The sequence below is a fragment of the Homalodisca vitripennis genome, chromosome 8 (genome assembly GCF_021130785.1).
Source record: "Homalodisca vitripennis isolate AUS2020 chromosome 8, UT_GWSS_2.1, whole genome shotgun sequence".
In the NCBI taxonomy this organism is placed as follows: domain Eukaryota; kingdom Metazoa; phylum Arthropoda; class Insecta; order Hemiptera; family Cicadellidae; genus Homalodisca; species Homalodisca vitripennis.
The window spans coordinates 34,393,378-34,417,160 of NC_060214.1; the positions used below are offsets into that span (position 1 = coordinate 34,393,378).

A 23,783-nucleotide genomic window follows, 5' to 3' on the forward strand; every position below is an offset into this window, starting at 1 on the left:
ATGTTAAGCATTGCGGATCAGATGTGTGGAGCGAATTTAACAGGCTGGATTCCACAAGTGTTAAAAGCAAATGGACTAGTTGCACCACTAATGTTAAGCATTGCGGATCAGATGTGTGGAGCGAATTTAACAGGCTGGATTCCACAAGTGTTAAAAGCAAATGGACTAGTTGCACCACTAATGTTAAGCATTGCGGATCAGATGTGTGGAGCGAATTTAACAGGCTGGATTCCACAAGTGTTAAAAGCAAATGGACTAGTTGCACCACTAATGTTAAGCATTGCGGATCAGATGTGTGGAGCAAATTTAACAGGCTGGATTCCACAAGTGTTAAAAGCAAATGGACTAGTTGCACCACTAATGTTAAGCATTGCGGATCAGATGTGTGGAGCGAATTTAACAGGCTGGATTCCACAAGTGTTAAAAGCAAACGGACTAGTTGCACCACTAATGTTAAGCATTGCGGATCAGATGTGTGGAGCGAATTTAACAGGCTGGATTCCACAAGTGTTAAAAGCAAATGGACTAGTTGCACCACTAATGTTAAGCATTGCGGATCAGATGTGTGGAGCGAATTTAACAGGCTGGATTCCACAAGTGTTAAAAGCAAATGGACTAGTTGCACCACTAATGTTAAGCATTGCGGATCAGATGATGTGTGGAGCGAATTTAACAGGCTGGATTCCACAAGTGTTAAAAAGCAAATGGACTAGTTGCACCACTAATGTTAAGCATTGCGGATCAGATGTGTGGAGCGAATTTAACAGGCTGGATTCCACAAGTGTTAAAAAGCAAATGGACTAGTTGCACCACTAATGTTAAGCATTGCGGATCAGATGTGTGGAGCGAATTTAACAGGCTGGATTCCACAAGTGTTAAAAGCAAATGGACTAGTTGCACCACTAATGTTAAGCATTGCGGATCAGATGTGTGGAGCAAATTTAACAGGCTGGATTCCACAAGTGTTAAAAGCAAATGGACTAGTTGCACCACTAATGTTAAGCATTGCGGATCAGATGTGTGGAGCAAATTTAACAGGCTGGATTCCACAAGTGTTAAAAGCAAATGGACTAGTTGCACCACTAATGTTAAGCATTGCGGATCAGATGTGTGGAGCAAATTTAACAGGCTGGATTCCACAAGTGTTAAAAGCAAACAGACTAGTTGCACCACTAATGTTAAGCATTGCGGATCAGATGTGTGGAGCGAATTTAACAGGCTGGATTCCACAAGTGTTAAAAAGCAAATGGACTAGTTGCACCACTAATGTTAAGCATTGCGGATCAGATGTGTGGAGCGAATTTAACAGGCTGGATTCCACAAGTGTTAAAAGCAAACGGACTAGTTGCACCACTAATGTTAAGCATTGCGGATCAGATGTGTGGAGCAAATTTAACAGGCTGGATTCCACAAGTGTTAAAAGCAAATGGACTAGTTGCACCACTAATGTTAAGCATTTGAAACAGCAAGTGTTAAAATGGACTAGTTGCACACCGCTAATGTTAAGCATTCCGAAACAGATGTGTGGAGCAAATTGAACAGGCAGTATTCCACAAGTGTTAAAAGCAAACGGATAAGTTGCACCACTAATGTTAAGCATTCGGATCAGATGTACAGAAAAAAAATCCACAGGGAAGATCGTTCTCTTTGTTCTTTCATCATATCTCAACAATCCAGTAATTATTGTATATCGATAGTCATCAAGGACTAAGATACATGTGCACGTATCTTTATGTAGTTCATAAACTACTTACCAACAGAACAGGATTAACTATTACAAAGCAAGATGTAGTGGACTAATGCAACTTCGGAGAAATCCTGAAACTGATTTTCCTTCTTTTCAATTTTGCTGTAAAATACTGAAATTACTTGTAAAAAGAAGACTTTTTTGTTCACTCAAATGGCCTTGTATTTATACTTTTTATTGTCTACTGAAAGTTAAAGAAGATTTAAATGAATATCAAATTACAGGGAATAAAGTCAACTATATTACAGGAAACTTGTATAAACTTGACTTATCACCAATTAGACTAGAAACAAAATTAAGAAAAGTCACATTTTCGTGGATATGAAAACTGTTTAAAAAATTATTTATTAATTTATTATTCTGGTTAAATCTTCTACTTTATTGACATTTTAAACTTTAGAGTGGTTTTGTGAAATAACTGTAATTATTACTAATAAGTATTTTGACGAAGTCAATTGTATACATGTGCTATGATTAAAGACGAATAAAGATTTGAATATTATTATTAAACATAATGTAATTTTTAAACACTTGTTTTTTATATTTTGAACAATTTTTGGCAAGCAACAAAGTATTATGACAAACAATTTTGGGTACCAAGAGCACAGTTCCAAACCAATTGAGAAAAAAGCTGTTAACATTGACACAGCACACTGCCAGGGAATTATTGTTTTAGTACATTATAATACTCTTTAATTTGCATAGAGGTTAAAACCAATATTAAGGCCTGCAAAGTCAAAAATGTGTAATTCACATCAACAATTACTTCTATGATATAATATCAGCTGGTCTTTATCGATCGATATTGATCACCAACAGCATATCATCATTTAATTTTATTAGGCAATGAAATCATTGATTATATAATTATAAATATACGTCAACAACAACTAAAACGGTGATAAACTTACAAAATAATAATCGTTTCCCAAGAAATTCTGTTACTGGCCGAAGTACTTTTTATATTGCCCCAATCTTCTAGTTTGGGTAAAAAATAAAGGAGAAAGATAAATCAAGCTAGATTTGTATATTGTGCAAGGCATATTATACTTGTAATGTGACATATGAGATTTTACAGCATTATTTGACAACCAATATAAAAATATACACCATAAACATTGTTTCTAATACATGAACAAAATTTGGTTTTTATAAGTAGTTTTATTTCTTAGCAAACTGTAATACAATCAACAAGTAATGTAAGATAACACAATAGTATTTTCTTAATTTAATAACTGTGATACATTTCTATGTTAACTCCTTATTGATTTGTGGAAAAAATAACCTAACATACATTGAGATACATACTCATATCAGTCTCAACGTAGTATTTTCTGGCTTAAACAACTCATTTTAAAAAAAAATACTTGGAACCCTGTGGTCATTGTTCTTTTGACTTTCCTAGATAAATGGGAATTTATAGTATAATTTAAAAATTAAACTGATACCTTATTACTACTGTTAACTAACAGAAAATATTATTGTTCTTTTGTGTAGGAGGAAACTCAGTTCCAAGATGTACTACGATAAGCTCATTAAAACATAACAACTATATTCCTAAAATCTCTTTGGTCAAATCAAACGACAAGTCCTTTGAAAAGTACAACTTTTCATTGTCATTGTTTCTGTTCTGTTGTATACACTAACTTAATTTAAGCTTTAAAGTCTGGTGAAAACAAATCATACAATATTGAAACAATTATAATCTAAAGTATTTCTTGTTATGCAAGCAGATAAAAAAAAACTTATACAGAATTGAATACATCTTTAACATAAATATACAATGTCAACTTAAGCATTAAAAATATTATTAACACTTTCTTAAATATTTTCAAACCTTAATAAATTACAAAAACGAATATGCTGCAATCGATATATTTTGATTATCAAAAATAAACGGTACACAAGGAAGTATGCGTTGTCAGGTAGAAGTCTCCAACGTAAGTTTCTAATCACAGTCTGTTACTCTCTAAAATTCTCAAGTGAGTGAGATCTGTAAGTAAAGAAAACAAGTTTTAGTAAATGAGATGCACAAAGTGTTAAGCTAAGTTAAAATGCAATTTTATGTACATAAACTTTTTATGTACTTTTTATGTACATATACTTTCTTTTAACCCTTTTCCACTGACCTTTGGGGAAGGCCCCAGAGCAAAATAAGTTGCGCTAATTCAAACTGCGGGTCAGTCCCAAGTGCGCAATTACAATGCACTGCAATTGAATTTGATTGAATTTATTTCAGTCTTTGAATTTTGACATGTGCTAATAAACCTCAATGTTTTTCAGAACCTTTCGGACAGGCTTTTGCTGCTAAATAAATAATCTAAAATCAACCATCAGCACACACACCTCTGGTTGCCTGCAAGTTGCATCTACTTTTACCATACACCTATTAATTGTTATAAGAATTGTTTTTTGGTACGCTATTGTTTGTTAACCTCTATTTCAGCTGTTTTACTAATTTTTATGTGTTTAAAATGGAACTAGATTCGTAGTTTGAATCAAAATCACAAAAACAACTATGAAACTTTGCTTCCAAAATTTTAGTGTACATTTTTTTCTTTTTTGTTATAAATATTATGAAATATTGCAAAAATAAATTTTTATTTTAGTTTCTATGTAAATAATGTTTTTATCAAGCACTAGACAACAGAATTTTGTAGTTTATTTTTATTTCACAATTTTGAGAATTAAAATCATAAAAATTGAAAAGCCTTGTTATAGAATTTATTTTTTCATAACAGGTTTAGTCTACCAGAATGAAAGACAAAATATGTTTGTCTTTATTTGAGTTTAAAATATCCTAGAATTGTTTTTCTTTTTACAAAAAATTAGTTTCATTTAATAAATTAATAATGTAAATAAAGAAATGTAAAACAAAAATGGTAGTTTTGTTTAGTATTAATATAAAAAAATTGTGCCAAAATTGCCATCATTTGGTACAAATTTTCTTCTTTTAACCACCAGACTTTTTTTTCATTGTTTGCACTACCAAAGAATACTGGACTAGATCAAACTGACATGTGATTGACATATTTTGCCTTGAACATAAATTTAATATTTTTCAAAGGATTTGTTTGTGCATACTACTATAGCCATTTAATATGCTACATATATCCATTGATTTATATGTGTAATACAGAGCTCAATTTATAGAAATATATTCTGTACAGCGTAACAAACCTTAAAAATAAATGCAAACCTATTTCCGCCCATGCAATGGAGCATGACAATAAATTCAATGAATGCCTTTCTTTGAAAGGAATTAACTAAATTAAAAATCAATACACATACAATAAGCTTGAAACTAATAATTTAGAAATACCTTATCAGAGGGTTCTACAAATTAAACATTGTGATGGTTTAAATTTAAGATATGGATAATTATAGATATAAAATTAACAAATTAAATTTTATTAACATATATAATTATTTACAGTTTTTCATTCAAATTAGTACTTTTATTGACATATGATTTTTGTTTTGATTATTATATTTTTGTCAGTATTTATAAAGCTTTTCCTCGTATAAATATTATGTAATTTATTTTTATTATGGATAAATATATTTTTATTTATAGACTAATACCAGAAGCCCATCAACATTTTTGTCAAATGACCAGAAATTATGTAGTGCTGTTTATTTGCGAGCATTACTACAAAGGTAAACTTTGCTTTGATTTGAGACAAAAATTCTGTTGCTGTTACAGTTATTAAAAACTCTTCTGCAAGGTTTAGTTCAAACACAAGTACTACTTACTCAGGTAGCGGAAACAGCGGACCTCTCGTAGAAGAGCATGTACGCGGCCGCCTGACACACCTCCAGCAGCGTAGTTTCCTTCACCACCTCGTCTGATGTAAAGTACCACCTGTGTCACAACATTACCGTGATTACAAATATTCATCAGTTAAAACGATATGAATACTGAGTTACTGTGCTAGAAGATCACTGAACTATACATTCCTGTTCTAATTGTGATTTACCAAAAACTAGTATATATACACTCAGTTTTATACTACAACAATTCTGGTATAAAACTACTAAACTAAAATTTCAAGTGTTATACTATAGTTAACTCTCCAGATCACTGTTAGCTCCAGATTGACATACCAACTGATCAACTGTGGTATTTCAATACATGCAGAAAACATACAAATTGTGAGAATTGTAAATCATGAAAAGTAAAATAAATATAAAATTTTTTTAAAGACATCAAACTGCTGTGGTGGCAAAATCAGGTATTCCAGTATGAGCCTTTCCTGCAGTAAAGTTTATTGTTAGCACTAAATTTTTATTCAGGCTAAACTTTTTTAATGGAATTTGCCAATACACCTGTCTTTATTACTGATCAATAAAAGGTCTGTTACCAATAGTTTTATTGAGATGACAAGCTGCATGGTTAATTTAAATGCCTCATATTTAGATGTTGCGATATTCAATAGCCTCACTTATGATTTATGTATCGTTTGTAGGTTTACGTTTTGTATTTTGGTAGTCCATGGATTTGAATAACAAGCTCAGATGATTCGGTCTAGTATCAGCAGCCGGAAATCGTTACCTGTTTCTAGGTTACAATTAATTACATTATTTGTTTGTCATTACGTTTTATTATATTCAAGTAGTGTGTTATGGAGTTTTATTCAATTTTAAGAATGTGGGTGTGGAAGCGATATGTCGTCGTACAGGACTAGGCTTGTACCCATGCCCATCCATTGTATTAGGCAATGGAGCAACCATTCTCCTGCCAGCTTTGATAATTAAATATTATTATAGTTAAGGAAAGAACTAAAACATTGTAAACCCTAAAATAAATTAACTTGGACAAAATATGATAACACACCAACACCACAACGATCTCCAAACATGCTAAAACGCGTCCCTACATATTTTAATTTAAAAATAAACTGTCCCATCATAGTTTTCCGGCACCTACTCCCCCAACCTTCCGTTCAATAATAATATAAAATTAACTTTTGAAAATGAAGGTTAGACTTGCGATTATCCCTCTCCACAGGAACGGTACACCCCACAAGTCTGTCACTCACTCCCGACTCCCCATTCCACTCTGTCCGAACCTGTTATTATCAGTCCGCTGAACCAGTCAGTGATCGACAGGTCAAATGCCTTAGCATATGATACCTCTGGTCCCAACTGTTGATCCGATTTTCCATAATGGTTCACCAATGTATCTTCCAGAAAAGTTTTCTTTCATATCTTCTATAAGCTCTTTTAGTACTTGACACAGTGCTTTTATACTATTAATCCTAAATACTAATAACATGGCTATTTTCAGTAAAACAGGGCTTGTCAGATGTATCAAAATTTAATTTTGGGAGAATTCTGTTTTCTACAATGTTGCTGAAATAGTTATTAAAATTTTCGCAAACTGTCAAAGGATTGTCGATGGTTTCACCATTTACTTTTATCTTAATATTGTTAATTTTTGGTTCTTTATTACTGACTTCATTGTTAATAATTTCCCAAATAGTCTTACTTACATTAGTAGAGACTTTAAGCCTTTCATTAAAATGATTCTTTTTATGTTCGTAAACCTTTTTTCTATAAGACTTATTTATCTTCCTTAATTCTGAAGACATACATTTATTTTTTGAATTTCTGATTAACTGGCTAAAATCATAGAACAATTCTTCTACTGTGTCCGCCTGCAGGATTCGGAATAAATAATCTTGTTGTGTCATCAGAACTATTGGTAGGTGCGCTCTCTTTCGGGCTAAGGTTAGGAAATATTCACTTTGGGCCTCTCGGGATCGATCACTCGTGGATCGATCACTCGTGTGGTGCTTTGTGTGGTGATGTGCTGTTGTGCTTATTGGGATGGTTGGATGTTAAATTGATTGAATTCTAATAAAGCATTTTTTTTATATTCTCATATTATTCATCTGTTAGGTTTTTGAATAGAGTAATACTCTACTATCCGGATAATAAAAAATCCAGATAATTAGATTTTTGTCAAAAAAAAAGCCATTTTTAGGTAAAAAACATACACAAAACATAGTAGAAAAGAAAATTTACGGTATTTATTATGAGAAAACACTATCAAAGATAATGTTCATTTCTTTATTCTCTGCTCTTTTCATAGACTTCCTCGATCAACTTCCATCTTCATTCTCGAGGACGGATACCAAGTTACAATGGAAGATTTTTTTTAATGTTTCTACTTTGTATACCTTGGCTAAATGTTTACTCTTATACCTTTAAAAAAGCAATTTTGAAATTGTTCTCAATCTGACTCGGATAATTGGCGATCTGGATAAAATTAGTCCGGATAATTGGGGTTCTACTGAAGTATGTAATTTTATTGTCAACTGTCTGTGGTTAGTTAGTTATGGTTAGGTGTAAGAGAGGTCCTAATCCCACCTACTGTACAATTTTATTTGGAAATCTTTCATTTCAATTCAAAACTATAATCCAACTTGCAATAAATATCTTTATGGCATTGAAATGGATGATTATGAGAGCACCCTCTGTTACTAAAACGGATGAAATAAAACAAAGGATTTACTTAGTACGATAAAAAAGAAAAGGTCAACAAATGAAACATGAAACAGAACTTAAGGCCACAAACAAAGGAAGGGCAATGTCAAGCAGAACAGTTGTACCTGTCAGACCTGTGTCGAGAGCTTGAGTTGAGAGGGCCACGCCTGTAGGTGACAAAATGGCCGCTCTTCACGGTCCCGCTGTGTACTACCACCGCCTTCAGTCGATACAGGTGGCTCCAGGACCTGCACAAACATGCGGCCGGTGATACACATGGGAGAAATGCTGTATAACCAAAGTGCATAAATACAATGCAATAGATGCCAATGGCTGTTTTTTGAAATATATACAAAGGAGGAAGAGGAATATAACAAAATAAATAAATCTGATTATTAAAATGTTGTAATATTTTATAATTTTTAATAAAATACTTTATTTTGTAATATTTAAATATTGTATTTTATCGTGAAATTTTATAATTCTTCAATTCTTATGTAATCATGAATCCTTTATTTGAGATCAATTAAATAATAAACTATACTAAATGCAATGAACCTTAATGGTATTTAATTTCTGAACACCAATATATAGAATTGTTATTGCACAGTCGGAAAACTGGAAAGCATGAAACTGCTTACTGTAAAATCTTTATGAAATTAAAACAAGTTTCAAAGATGTGTTTCTACAGAAAAAATTTTAACTAGACAATTATAAATAAACAAGCTGATATTAACTTTGTGTTAGTGTGTTGAGAATAACTCCCTGAGTAACATGTGTGTTTTAGTATTCAACAACAAAATAACATAAACATTGCAAATTGGGCAGAGCCTTATTGTCTGTCGGATGTTTTTGAAATCCAAAAATATTACATCTAGAGTTTAAGAGACAGCTTCGAATTAATACTATACATTTATATATATATATATATATATATATATATATATATATAATGTATACATAATAGTAATGATAGTTTTAGATAGCTAAAATCACCATATGAAATCAAGAAATTATTTTAATAATATAGTACTTGTAGATATATGATAGTAAAATAAACAATAAGAGTGTTACTTACCCATCCTCACGAGGGGTAAAGCTTGGCATGGAAATCTCTTTGTCTTCATCTGCTGATTGAATTTCATCTTTGATCTGGAAAGATACCATAATTTGCATTAGATACAATAAGTGTATACTTTCCAATAACCTTTCCTTACATGTATATGAAAAACAATAAAAAATATTTAAAGACTTACCTTCTGTTCTTTTATGATTGAGTTTTGGGTGTACCGGTCCATGACTAGGAACTCTGGGAAGAGTACGTATTCTCTCCTCTTGTACGGATCACCGTTTTTACCCATGGACATTCGATGGACGTGAAAACACAGTGACTTCGGCAACTGAAATTGTAATTAAGTATTTATTATTGGGTTATGAGAGAAAATTTAAATGAATATCTAAAATATGAAAAAAGTGGATATATATATATATATATATATATATATATATATATGTGTGTGTGTGTGTGTGTGTGTGTGTTCATTTTAAATTATTTAAGAGGCCTCATTATCTCTCTTCTTCCCATAGACTGTGATTGGGTTGACAGTGCATGCATTTCTAATCAGTGACTACATGTTAAGAAAGTAATATTTTCAATAAAATTTACATAATTTCTTAAATAAATTATGAGAATTAAACTTTGTGCTTTATGCTTTGCATAAGTAATAGTAAGTAGTGTTTCTGTAACCTTCACTTGCTTTCCATTAGGAACTGATTACATTCTAAGGCTAAAAGCAAATGCCAATCCTCTCTGTATGCACTTTATCACAGTATCCTGTTTCCTTTAGATAAAGAGAGTAAAACTATGACTTGTTTAGGCTCTGCTTTTTGGTCAGTACATTATTGTTTGTCTGGGTGATTAAGAAATAGGAGCAAGTAAAATTAAAATTATACTTTTAAAGAAGGGGAAAAACAGATGAAGTATCTTTTTTCAAGGTATCGTCAAACAACAAGTTTGTTTTTTAAGATGGAAGAATTGATTGTGAAGGAAACAACATTTTTCCAAATATTATTTGCCATCATTCAATGATACAATACAATCAGTATTCACTACGTTTCTGTAGTTCTGTTTTAAATAATTAGTGTTTAGTTTTATATTCAAAAGCATTGTTTTAGAGTTAGTGAGCATGGAATAGACAGGCAACATGGCTGTTGTGATTCCTGAGTTATGCGTGTCAAAACGCTCTGGTATGTTTTGATTACTTTAACCTAGATTCTAGTTATGTATTAGGTAAGTCATTCAGCTGAGGAAGAGATCAGATTGCAGATCTTGTTACTGATTGTATGGTATCACTGAACAATGGCAAATGTCCAGAAAAATCCTGTTTCCTTTAGATAAAGAGACTAAAATTCTGCCAAAATGGTCAGTTTTTATATGGCTAGCTATCGCGGATTAACTGTCACTTACCCCCCTATCAAACTAAGAAAAACATAATGTGCGAAAAAATTATCATTTAATATTTTAACCCTTTTGATACCCTCCCACATCAACCTCTACCAAATCTTGCTAGCTAAATAATGTTTGGGAGAGGGAAAATCAGCTGACAGCAAACAATGACAATCAGAGATCTCAGGTGCGCCATACAGAGTGATGGCTATAATGATTTATTTCTATTAATCAGCTGATCGAAGTGGAAAGTAAAGGTATTTTGTGGTGTATGTGACACCTTCCACATACCTTCCCGATGCTGACAGACTTGAGTGAGGTAGCTGTGACAGCAGGGAGGTCTGGGTCTCGGCCCTTGTTGCAGCCGTCACACGCAACACCAGTTACCGCCTCCGTACGTGTGAAGTTTTCTAGTAGCTCAGTCAGCGTGTATCGCAGACGCTCCTCCTCCGGCATGTGCAGAGACAGACTGTCGAACTTGTCGTATTTCAGTACTGACTGTAACAATGCCGCAACAATATTTTTGTTATCTCTTGAAACTTGCCATTTTTAATCAATATATATTTAAAGAGGTTTTTTTGTGAAAAGGAAAACAGAGAAGGTGGAAATGAGGCTACAATTAATAACACTCTGACTGCAAAAGTGTGTAAAATTCATCAAAATTATTTCTGTTTGCACATGTAATTTATGAGTCTCTGATATATAATATAGGGTAGTAAACATTTGTAAGATCATTGTTTGTACAGCTCAGTTGTACAAAGTCTGTAATATTTAAGGCCTGTCAAGGCGGAAGAATGGATTTTTAGTCTAAACCATGGCAGAATAAATAAATGAATTATCAATCCTCTCTCTAAATATATATATTAGACATCCATTTGACAGGTATTTGATCTTCTGATCATGTTTTAGTTTGGTTATTTAAACACATATATAACAGAAATGGTCAAATACAAATGTGAGGGCTTTGTGGTATAGTGATAGCATGCTCGCCCGGCAAGTGAGAGATCCAGGTTCGAATCCCAGCGGGGCAAGTACTTTTTGTGATTTAATCTTCATTGCAATTATATTTATATATATATATATATATATATATACTAATTACTAATTACTAATTAATTAGTAAAAAAATTACTAAAAATAAAAAAAATATATATATAAAACTGGAACATCTCCAGGTGTTTGGTAGGTTAGGAATAATTGTTATTAGCTGTTTATGTATGGATATTTTGTTACTGAAAACAGGTTTATCAGAAATAACGGAATAAAAAATTAAAAGTACAGGATTTGTTATTTTACCAGGTGAAGTTAGGTAGGGCTAAGAAGCCCTCTGTAACACTTAACAGAAATACTTCAGATATTTGATATAATATAAATATGCATTATAAAAAAAATTTTGATGTTGATATTGCTCAAGTCTTATTTTACATCAAAACAACTTGTTAGACAATTATGAATGGAGTATAGTGTTTTGTTTTTAGTTTACCATTATCTTTACTGTAACTGATGATTTTTCATTTGTATAAAACAAATAATAATACAAGAGTGATTCAGTTTTCCGTTAGAATGTCTTGTTTCAAAATTACGGAGGGGGTAATAGCTCCCACGGCCCTCCTCCTAGATTCACCTCTGTCCAAATCAGATAGTCCTCTTAATACAGGAAGTATCTACAACAAATTTAATTTAATATTAACGTTGCTGTACCTTAAAGCCACACGTAACACACTGCAGCTGGCTAGTAAGAAGACCACAGAATGGAGAAGCCTGGTAGTTACGGTTGCAGTCATATTTGGGCATAGCCTTCCTCGTGAATACGTCTTCCTGCTTGATGACCATCCTAGAAAAGCCACACAAAATCAATGAAAAGTCAGTTCTCATTTTTTGAAAAATAAGAAAAAATTCTGGTGTAAGAGTCGGAAAATTGCTCAATACTGATGGTCTAAAATTCATCACATTAAGTGGGATGAAGCCGACATAATATACTGGAAAGAAAATGTTTGTAAATAAACTAATTGAGGCTTCATAAATGAAATTAGCAGATCAACTGTTATCCCAACATTCTGTTGAGATTAGACAACTTTAACTACCAGTATTAAATAAAAAGATAACAAGGAAACCTTAACTAATTTTAACAAAACATAAGGCTGAACTACTCCATTCCCAACAAACTCCATTCTGTTATTTCAGTTGGAGGACTTAAGGAAATGCCAGGATTGATTTTTCCCCAGTGGTATAGCATGTGTGTGTGTACAGTGTGCCTTTTTTATGCAGTGATTATGCCCCATGGATATACGGACAAGTAAATGCTTGATGTATTTTAGACGTACAACCTGTCCTGTCGACAGTTAGGTTTTGGCAGGATCGTCACCTTACTTTGATTAGTTGCTGTAGACTCTGTCTATCTCAGTCCTGGTCTAAATTTGAGCTCTCAATCAAGCTAGGTTTATTTCTTAAACCTAGTATTTTAAACCACAGGTTTATCCCTGTCTCACTTCAGCCTTCAGCTTATCTTTAGGCCACACTCTCAGTTTAACCCGAGCTCATCAATCCGAGCTGCAGCTTAAAAACCAGTTTATAGACTAAGTCGAACAATATACCCAAGTTTGTCAACCAACCCTGAATGTATTAAGCACTTGTAAAAAAATATTCAAGGCAGCCTAAAACTAATTAGATCGTGTTGATAATTATGGGAATCAATTTCACTCTAACCTAAGAGTATACAAAATAACTATGCAAATGTGTAGAATATAACACTTTTAAATATGACGGTACGTAAGTAAACACAATATTTGTATGAATACTACATTAAATGTGTAACAAATATTTCTTTTTACAATAGTTGGTGCAACTCAATCAACTAATACAACGTAAATAGAGAGTTTGGTGATATTAAGAAACACAATTCAAGAGAAGCCTACCTGAATTCAGAGAGGCATGGTGTTTCAGAGGAGTGCGATGGGGTCTGTTCCATTGAGTCACCAGACGGTTGGTTCAGCACATGGTTGGACTGGACGTGACTGTTCTCGGACATGTCTCCAGGTGACTCAGGCAGCATCTTCTCCTCTGGCTGAGGCTCCAGCGAGTCCAACAGGCCTCCGTCAACCTGATGTTACATTAACCACAGAAAAAATATATTAGATTATTCCATTTGTTCATAAGCCAATAAAATTGGTGTATTTACATAGTGGAATAAACCTTCCAGGCAACCAATTGTAAAGCACAAATCTCAAGAGTTGCTTGGTTATTTTTGCATTCCACACTGATTCCAAAATTCCCAAGAAGTTGGTGGTCATCCATGAAAATTCTTAATTTGGCAAAATTAATTACGTTAATATTTAAAAGCAGTGAAAATGTCAAAAATACAAGTTTTCTAATTATTTTATCAACAAACGTGTATGTAAGTATGAGTTATTGTTTAAACTGGTGGCTATTAACTAAGAAGAAAAATTATTACTTTATGCTTTTGGGCTGAATACAAGGCGCTGTAGATAAGATATTTGATTTTTAATTATGTCCACATTATCTCATGAAAAGATATAGGTTGAATATCTGAAATTGCAAACATAGATTTAGATACTCTATTGATTTCTATTTATAGTAAAATGAAGAATAACAGATGTAAAGGATGAAGATATAACGGAGAGCATATTGACATCAACAACTGGTCGGCCGGCTTCTCATTTCTAATTATGAACTTGAGAATGTTCCTGTGACTTCTGTAATTGTGCTCTTAACTAATTATATATCTAAACAGAGGCAATGAAATGTATCCAAGGGGCTGTCCCTAAATTACATAATGCCCCAGGGGGAGAGTGGGTGTTTTGACACAGCATTACTTATAACTCAAATCTCAACCAATATTGCTTGAATTCATTCACAAAATTTGCCTCTTCCCCCCTAAAGATTTTAAACTTAACATTATATTCCCCTCCCAACTAGAGAGCAAACGGAACGAAGACTGAATCCTCCATATATATACTTCCAAAGCAGCCCGTAACGCTCACCAAATTAGCTAACCTTATAATTTTTTACATCATTCATCTCAAACTATCTTAAGAATCATAAAAGATACAATGCTCTACTGGTACTTACAGGTATGGCCTTGTGAGCCTCCTCTTCCAGAGTCGTCATTAATAGATGGTAAAGCTCGTGGGCATCCTGCTCCCCACTGGCGAAGGACCACCCATGTTCTAGGAGTGCCACAATCAGTTCTGTCGGGTCTAGCGGATCCTCTACGCTCTCAGGCAGCTTTGATCTCTCACTGCTCAACACTGAAAGAGTAATCAGATTATAATGATATTCCTTGGAAGGTTCACTTCTGGCCGGTTTTTATCTGCCAGTAGAACCTACATTGGGTACAGTAAAGAATAACTTTAAAACATATTTATAGAGCAACTGTAAAAAAGAGCACTTGGTGTACTTAAAATGTATTTAACATTTCCAGTAACGTGAACGGAATCGAGGATGAGTCTAGATGCAAACAGGAAAAGAAGGGAGTCATAGGATGGATCCTTGTACAACCTTTTGCAGTTCATATTGCTGATTTGGGAACCTTATTCAGATCCATTTAGAAGTTTATTAGAAGTGCATCCACTTCCTAATTTGAATTGACAACTCCGGATATTTTGAAATTTGGAAACCAGTTAACCTCTACACAGTGTCCCATAACTCTCTGGATAAAGGTATGCCATGTTATTGCTCAGATCGGGACATACACATTTCAATATATGAATATGGGTCTCCAAGGCTTAGTATTGCCTCTATCTGACTGTATATGTTTTTTTTTTATAAAACAATTAATATCTTAAAAAACTAATAAATTAAATCATACCAAAATTTGGTTCATATGTTTACGGTAACAAGGTCAGCAACTGCAAAAAACATTATGATATTATCTTTAATTTTTTTAAATGGTGGCCATTCATTTTTTTTTTTTTTTTTGCTTTGAAAACCTTAAAAACCAGTAATTTTACTCAAGAATTACAAGAAGAAGATTCTTTAGACGATTTTATCACAAATGTAACAATATCAAAATTATGTTAATCAAATGACAAATAACTGATTTAAAGCAGATTTACTGTGACAAGACAGTCCACATTGAGGTTCTCAGGGAATAGCCAACAATACAAAAATGAATAAACGTCAGTATACCATTCAAGATATTCTTAAAGACTCTTGAAGAATATCTCTTCTGGCCTTCTTATTATAAACATTTGAGCCATATTTTGTATGATTTAATTTATTAGTGTTTGATAATAATTACAAAAAAATCACATACAGACAGACAGATGAGAAACTACACATCGGAGACCCATGTTCATACAGTGAAATGTGTGTCTTGATCTGAGCAATAACGTGGTATACCTTTGTCCAGAGAGTTACAGGGCACCCTATATAGTCGAAAAAATGCAATGGAATTTAAATTTTTATTCAAATAATCATACAATGGATGTTCTTTAACGAGTTCGGGAAAACATCATGTTTCTTATAAGCAGGAGCAAGATTTTTGTTTTTCAATTCAAATCCATCCTTAACCTTTTACTGTTAAAAAATGTATGTTTTACTTAAATATTGAAAATGTTATAGTAATGCCAAGTTGAAGACCACATAAAATATTTCAAGCAGACAGGCATGTTCCAATGTCTAATAGAAAACTTATATTCCTTTCTTTAAATTTTATTTTGAGTTTTTTCCTTACTGAATAATACTTTAATGATTTAACTGGCAATGTTTTCTAGTTCACTGCTTTTTGTCTACTATACCTGAATTTTTAATTAGACTACAATTATTCATATAATTTAGTTAACAGTTTTTATTACCTAAAGCGTTTATAATAAAAATCACAGAAATATTACTATATTATTTTTAGTCACAAACAACTTTTTTTACATTGTATGCAATGAAGTTCACTTGAAAGTATACATATTTTCTTTAAAATTGCTATAAGTACTATAACTAACATAATAGTAGCCTAAATTTAAACACGTGAAAATATGACAACCAGGTGTCTTATGTGGTAGTTATATAGAGGAATGAGATAAAAATGATCTCTCATCGGTTAACAAGTGAACTAATATAAGAAGAATCATTTTAACTCTACAACGAGAGTAAGATAGTAACAGGTGTAATTAGAAAATATATAAATGGTTTAACAAAGTGAAAAGAGGATGAATTACAAAATTGTACTGTGATCAACAAAAGAATACTTCAACTCATGTCATAATCACAATCTGAGAGGGTTATACATAGACCACTACACCTTATCTACAGCACAGCCCTGGTAGAACAGTCTATTTGTGAACTCCAGGCCTTGCATAATCCCTATGAATACTTCATGCCCCATATACCATTGAAGCTCTATACATTTCAATTAGGTGTAAATTGCAACTAATGGTAATTAAAAATTCAATTGTGTTTCACTTGAAAAAAAAACAAATATTACAAATTTAGTGCTGAGTACCATTGGTTACAAATTATGAATACATTAATTAGCCCTTTTCCCAAACAAGTGAATGATAACATCAAAACGGATTTGAGCTATTAAAAAGCAATACTTGAAGACTGGAAAAATTTAAAGACTGAATTTTTACACAAATTTGTTTTGTAAACAAATAAAAAATTTTACTTTTTAATAAAGAATTTAAACACTTTTCACACATCCACATCTGAACTTATTTATGAAGCATACAATGATGTAGTTGTAGAAAACACACTTGTGTTCTTTCTTACCCTTGATCCATTTTGAAAAAAGTACTGAAGCGCTTTTGTTTACACAAAGTACTAAATATTTTGTATTTTTTATGAACTAGTTTTTTGTCTTAGGGCAATCTTTGTTCTTATACAGAATTGGTAAATTTGGAATGAATTATTTTTTAATAGCTATAATCTTGAAACAAGTAAGCTTTTTTAAATAATTTTTAGCAGCAAGTTATATTATAGAAAGGTAAACACGAATATCATGTTACATCTTTTTTTATTGTACATTTATGAATTTTCAAATTAAACACAAAGAAACTAACCAAAGACAAATAGGATATATTCTCCAATTCTAAAATTGTTATTTTTTTAAGCATTACTGCCCAATAGTTTGACGAAGTCTATTGTAACTTATTATGTTGTATAATGACTAATAAAGGCATCTTGAATCTATCGTTAAAGGATTTAAAAAGAACCGTTAACTCATTGAATCATTTACTGAGAATTCTCCTTTAACATGTTCATTACGGATATTAAATTTGAACCAACATTACAGACTAGCTCAATTATAGTTAACATACCAAACTTCCCTACAGACCGATATCGACTATAGTTGACACATAGGCTGAACCCAGTAGACCGATGATGTGGAAATAATGCTTTATTATGTCCTTTCACAACCTTGTGTTATATTTTTATGACAGATTTTATTAGTTAGTATCCAGGGGTGTTTAAAAACTATGGCCACGTGGTCCCTAACTGAGCTAATTTTTAACTTGATGTTGGCAGCATTGTATATCCATCTATAATTTCAGGACAAGAGATGCAATACATTCATGCAAACAGTGTTTTAATACCTGTTTGCAGTGTTTTTAAACTTTTCAATAAACTTACAATTGGCAATTTACTCTCGTGTTTTTAATTTCATTTTTCTAAAAGTATTGTAGATAATTATAATTTATTTATTACGCTCCTTTGGATTCAATTTATATGACTCTTAACAGGTACGTCACAACTGATCCCACTTTTGGCCTTTCTTTGGCTTATATGCCTAGACATGAGGCATTCCACTAAAGAGCAAGAAGTGCACCTTCTAGCTGACAGAACAAAATAGCTTAAATGTAAATGTAGCTTAAAGATTAAATGTAAGGTGTAAGAAAGTGTTGTGTAGCCCTCATTTCACTTAATGAAGAATTAATGGTTCTATTCTAATCACTACAGTCCTGATCATCTCGTTCTAGCTTAGAGGACTGTTGATGTCTACAGCTGCCTATAACACACTTGTTCCTTCAATAAACACAGTCTGGTGTAACACAATTGGGTTTTTAATAAGACACGTGTCGTCGAAGTTCCCGTCTTACAAGAAAATGCAATTACCTTTTAGAAGATAGTGGAGTGTGGATGCAACTCTCCCTTGATCCCTGCATGATTCCAGCCAATCCATAAACAGTACACAGGACGCCAATGATTGCAACAGCGTGTTGAGGAAACAGGTGAAACCTAGGTTCTGCAGACCCACTATGGCACCTGTCAGATTAACAAAATTCTTCATTAACATTAACATTTGTAGGCTATTTATTCTTACATATTGGAAATGAAATGAAAAATGTCTTTATTAGAGGTGAAGTTAGGACTATAAAGTCCTCTCTACCACTTAACTTGCAGCTGCTGTAAAATAAGTGGATAACAAGACAATCGAATCAGTGAACAAAGTTATTGATTATATCTAAACTATCAGATACAAAACGTTATAGTTAATTATATATAACAATTGTTAGCCATTTTCAATTTCTAAAATTAAGCCTATTGCTTAAAATTAATTGAAACAAAGTGAAATCACTTGCTTGGTATTTGAGAAATGGCCGCAATTACAATGGAGATCAACATGTGTGTTTTTTTATATCAAGCTCACAGGCACATTTATCTCCCAAAGTAAGAATTGAGACAATAAGTAACTTAAACATATATCGTTTTTAACTTATTATTCAATTATTAGGGTAGGTACTCTTTTGGATATAAACAAATAGCTGAATTTTTTTTAAACAAAAAAGAGGCTGGTCCCCTTTTAAGCCTTATTCTGTTCGTCCTCATGGGCCACTGGCTTGTGCGAGGTTTTTATTAAACAGAATAAGGGGGAGAGTTGATGAGAGTACAAGGTCGATGGTACTGATAAAAAGTGCTTTAGTCAGACAGGATTTGAACCTGCGCTATCTCTAACTCAGACCCAAAGTCCAACGTCTTAGACCTTTCGACCATCGGCACTCCCTCAACTATACCTGTACTTATTTAAAATAGGGCTACCCACAACATAATTCGGTTCATCATTTTTATTTTTTATTGTTCGGTAGTATATATAACCAGAAATATGGATAATTCGACTGATGTGGTGACCACTTATTATACTGAAATCTAAATATTTTACATATATCTGATATCTTTTGACTCAAGGTGCTATCGCAGACTGCACTGATGGCCAGATCATGTTGGACAATCTAGCACAGAAAAGTACCAATCAGAAATCCCCAGACCATCAGTGGGGTTTGGCACCACCCTGCACTTCTGCAAGAAAAAGTAAACCACCCCTCGAAATAGTATCTACATGATTCAAGCTCAGATCACTTAAGCTCTCATAAAAGTTAAATTAAGCTTTTTCCAATCTATAATATGTATGTACCTACCTAAATTACAAAAGAACAAATACTAGATAGGAACAGAGGATTACTTTACTTCATTTGACACTTTTTAAAAGGTTATTTTACGATACTTAATCCACAACACTTGTTATGATCTGAAATGTTATTAACCCTAGAACTTAGAATGACAGCTGAGCTGCCTTTAGACTAATTAACTTATTTGATTCCATTGTTAGTCTACACAATATCATGATGACAATCGGTTCAGAAGATTCTAATCCAGATATTTCGTTATAATTTGTGTCTGTAGAAGTAATGTAATGACCGTATTAAATATTTTTCGAACTTATTTTGAAATCCGCACGTCCATCAAGTTGGCGGAACCCACAAAACCCTGTGATGCTTGTAGAAAAATAAAATATTATTCTGAGCAGGAAAATTACTTTTAATACTCTATAACTTCGATATTTGTCATTTGCACCCCTTGAAACCTTATATTGTTTTGTTCAGGAGGACGATAGCAATAGGTTAATAACGCAAAACTCGTCTTTTGCTACTCTGCCGTTAAGTTTACAATTACCAAAAACTTTGGGCCACTATTCATTCCTTACATGAAAAAATAATCTAGAAGAAAAAAATCTCAATGAGTTAAGACTTGTAATAAAGAAATTATATAAACAACACAACAATACAGGCTAGTTCATTCAGTTTTAGTATTTTTTAAGACTTTTAAAGTGAAGACCTGGAAATTGTCTGAAATTGGTACACCGATTTAGGAGGTTTGCATGGTCACAGCACTAGGGTTCAAATATTTATTTTGTAATTTATTTCATTGTAAAAATTTTGAAGTGTATATTACATATTAAAAATAGTACATAAAGACAGAGGATGGATGATATTATTTGATAATTAGGCCTATTAGTTTATTTTGTCTTTCCAACACCTGTTTTCATGTCAAATATAATTCACTTTGTAATATATTTTAAGAGTAGGGTACGATAGGCGGTTTTTTATATATCGAAATTGGCAAACGATATTACTTAATCATAATCATTGATATAATCAATCGATATTGATTAATTATTTTGAACAATTAACTTAAATAGGTATTTATTTACAATACCGTGACCATGAAAAATGGAGTTTTTTTTCATGGGTTGGGCATTTATAGCCAAGATTTATTATCACAGGTGCATATAAACTGGGGGGAAAGTATATCATTGTATTATATTGATGCCTTTCGGCCATTATTGCATTAAGAATGGAAAATAACCGACAAAATTTTGTCGAACAACACTTGGAGGGTTAAGGATCAGGGGCATCACGTGATCTGGGATTCGACTTTTGCAAGCTCGAGTTAATTTTTTTTTCTAAAAGAGCAAGCAGTGCGCAGCACTGCGCAGCGGGCAGGCATCGTTGATAGGATTAACGTCATCATTTCAGTAAAATTGCCAGAGGTACTGTCAAAAACAGAGTTTTCAGAGGATTTCAAAAAATCGTAACTCCCTTGATTTTCGTTGCCGACGAATTTTTTTCTTCACTATTGTTTTCAGGAAAAATTGTAGTTTTCAGGAAAAAAAAATTAACATACCTTTCCATGGTCACGATTTTGTAAATTGATACCCTTAAATAATCTATATGAAAAGCTGTAAACACTTTCAAATAATAAACATAAGGTAATATTACAAATTTCCATAAGGAACATTTTATTATTAAAAATGACAGTCAATTTTAGAAAACTACACGACATTGCTTTAAAAGATGATAAAACATGTTTTTCGTGGCTTCAACATGTTGGACCGAAAAAGCCCGTTATGCGAAATTTGTGGGAAAGAAAAACTGTAACTGTGAGAGGAGCAAATATGGTCGTCTTCAGTTTTCCTAATTTTGGTTATAATAATTTGTTTGATCACTGTAAATATTAAATTCTATTAAATTTTAATTTAAAACGTGATTGTTATTGAGGACTATAGATGCTTTTATATCGACTGATAGTGTAGGATTTGAGACGTGAATATTAGGTATCGATGATTACATTCTTCAATATAAAAAACCAGGTCCGCTTATCGTACCCTACCCTATTTCAATGCTATAAAAGTGAAGTTAATACAATAAGTGAAGAGAATAGACATCAATAAAATTGTCTGTCATACCTAACCTCCAAATAAAAAGCCTCCAAAATAATGCCCCACTTCTGTCTACATTAAAATTAAATTAATAGCCATTTTAATCACTTAGTCCATATTGGTGTTAATGCTCATAATCCTTATTTAATAATCAAATTATTCTTTGGCAAAACAATGTTTCCACAAATGTACTTACCTCGCCTCCTAGGCCTAGGATTAGGGCCCCAAAAAATAAATGCACCAATGCTGAGAGCACATAATGTGACTCCGGCCAAAATCACAATTTGTTCTTTGTCCATATTAAAAAATTTATCTTGAACGTTTCCAAATGACAACATAAAATATCTTGTTAAACACTATTTCTACCAAAGTAAATAACCAGATCATCCCATGATGATAATTTTGAAATGTTTTCCATAGATAAATCCAACATCGTCCTTGAACATGATTGCCAACGTAAAAGAGACATAGTCACTATAATTCTTCTCATTGTCACATATTATAACGAAATAGAAAAAAAGTAGTAATTAAAACTGATTCCTAAGCCAGATATCTAGTTTACACTTGAATATTAATTTTTATAAATATTAAACGGTTTAAAGAGAACCAAATAGTTTTAATAATATTTCGTTTAGAATTTCAGTGGATGCTCATCACAAGTTACGTTCCGATGATACCTCGGCCACGGTTCCATTCTAAACCCATAATAATTAATTGTTTGAACAAATTTAAAAAACTTTCTTGCTGACAAAACTCATCTAGCGACAAATTAAAAATTTAATTTCTCAAGACAGATTAGAAATGCGCCCAAATAATCTGGCCATTAATCTTATACAACAAAATCAGCGAAGTCTAAAACCAAACTTCCTTGACCTCTCGATTAGAATCCACAAATTATGTGTACTTATGTTTTTTCGAGAGATGGTGAACTAGTGCTATTATTGCAAAGACTCTTTTTGAATAGTGTCCCGCTCACGCCAAACATATATTAAATTTTACTCAATATTTTGTTTATTTCTGGAACACGCTAAAAATTAAACCCAAATTTATATTACATGATTACCATTTTATACTGCCTACAAATACAAATTGTTAGTTCCAAAGACGCCCGCCTGGTTCTAGAGTAACATCGAAGTACGGCAATCAGATACCTGAATTAGTTCTTTATTTTACTGTAAGGTAACGCCACTATAGATTCATTTTGTGTAAACTTTGGTATTAATTTGCAATTAAATTTAAAAAGTGTTACGTTTTGTAAACATTGATAACTGATTTGTAGTTATATTTATATAAAATATGTTTATATTTTGTGTAATAGTTGTATAATGACGAAATATTCATAGTAACCCATTTATATGAGAAAACACCACGCCTCTTAAAGAGGTAGAAAATAAATATACCCACAAAGTAGATGTTTCATTTAATTTAGATTTACCATATGGGCTACATAATTTTAGATTATTATTTGGAGGCCAAATCTCTTAATGTAGAGAGGAGGCTCGTTTAGAGGAAAATTATTGTTAAGCCACAAGTGTTGGAAGTTGTCGTTGTTTAGGCGCAACTCATTGCGAGTGCAACGCTGTTCTGCCAGCCGACAACAGGTTGCGGCAACGTGTTATTTCAGCAACTGTTGCTGACTGACTGCG

General features: G+C 32.6%; 1 protein-coding gene across 1 annotated transcript; it reads right to left on the reverse strand.

The window, feature by feature from the left end:
• Positions 1 to 1,625: 1,625 nt before the first annotated feature.
• On the reverse strand, positions 1,626 to 22,580 carry LOC124367548 (ubiquitin carboxyl-terminal hydrolase 30 homolog). The gene is made up of 11 exons (XM_046824479.1): positions 22,334 to 22,580; positions 18,756 to 18,905; positions 14,775 to 14,953; positions 13,601 to 13,785; positions 12,387 to 12,519; positions 10,977 to 11,183; positions 9,496 to 9,639; positions 9,318 to 9,391; positions 8,365 to 8,487; positions 5,504 to 5,612; positions 1,626 to 3,740 (listed from the first exon to the last, which is right to left on the reverse strand). Exons 1-10 carry the CDS (start codon positions 22,473 to 22,475, stop codon positions 5,504 to 5,506), a joined length of 1,446 nt encoding a protein of 481 aa, XP_046680435.1. The 5' UTR covers positions 22,476 to 22,580; the 3' UTR covers positions 1,626 to 3,740.
• Between the last annotated feature and the right edge of the window lie 1,203 nt (positions 22,581 to 23,783).

What these genes read in the sequence shown, in the direction of transcription:
- LOC124367548 (XM_046824479.1), bottom strand. Translation starts at nt 22,475, where the DNA reads ATGTTGTCATTTGGAAACGTTCAAGATAAATTTTTTAATATGGACAAA. An exon ending in AGGCTCACAAGGCCATACCT is followed by an intron (nt 13,786 to 14,774) that starts GTAAGTACCAGT and finishes ATGTAACATCAG; the next exon opens with GTTGACGGAGGCCTGTTGGA. An exon ending in CCATGCCTCTCTGAATTCAG is followed by an intron (nt 12,520 to 13,600) that starts GTAGGCTTCTCT and finishes TGGCTTTTCTAG; the next exon opens with GATGGTCATCAAGCAGGAAG.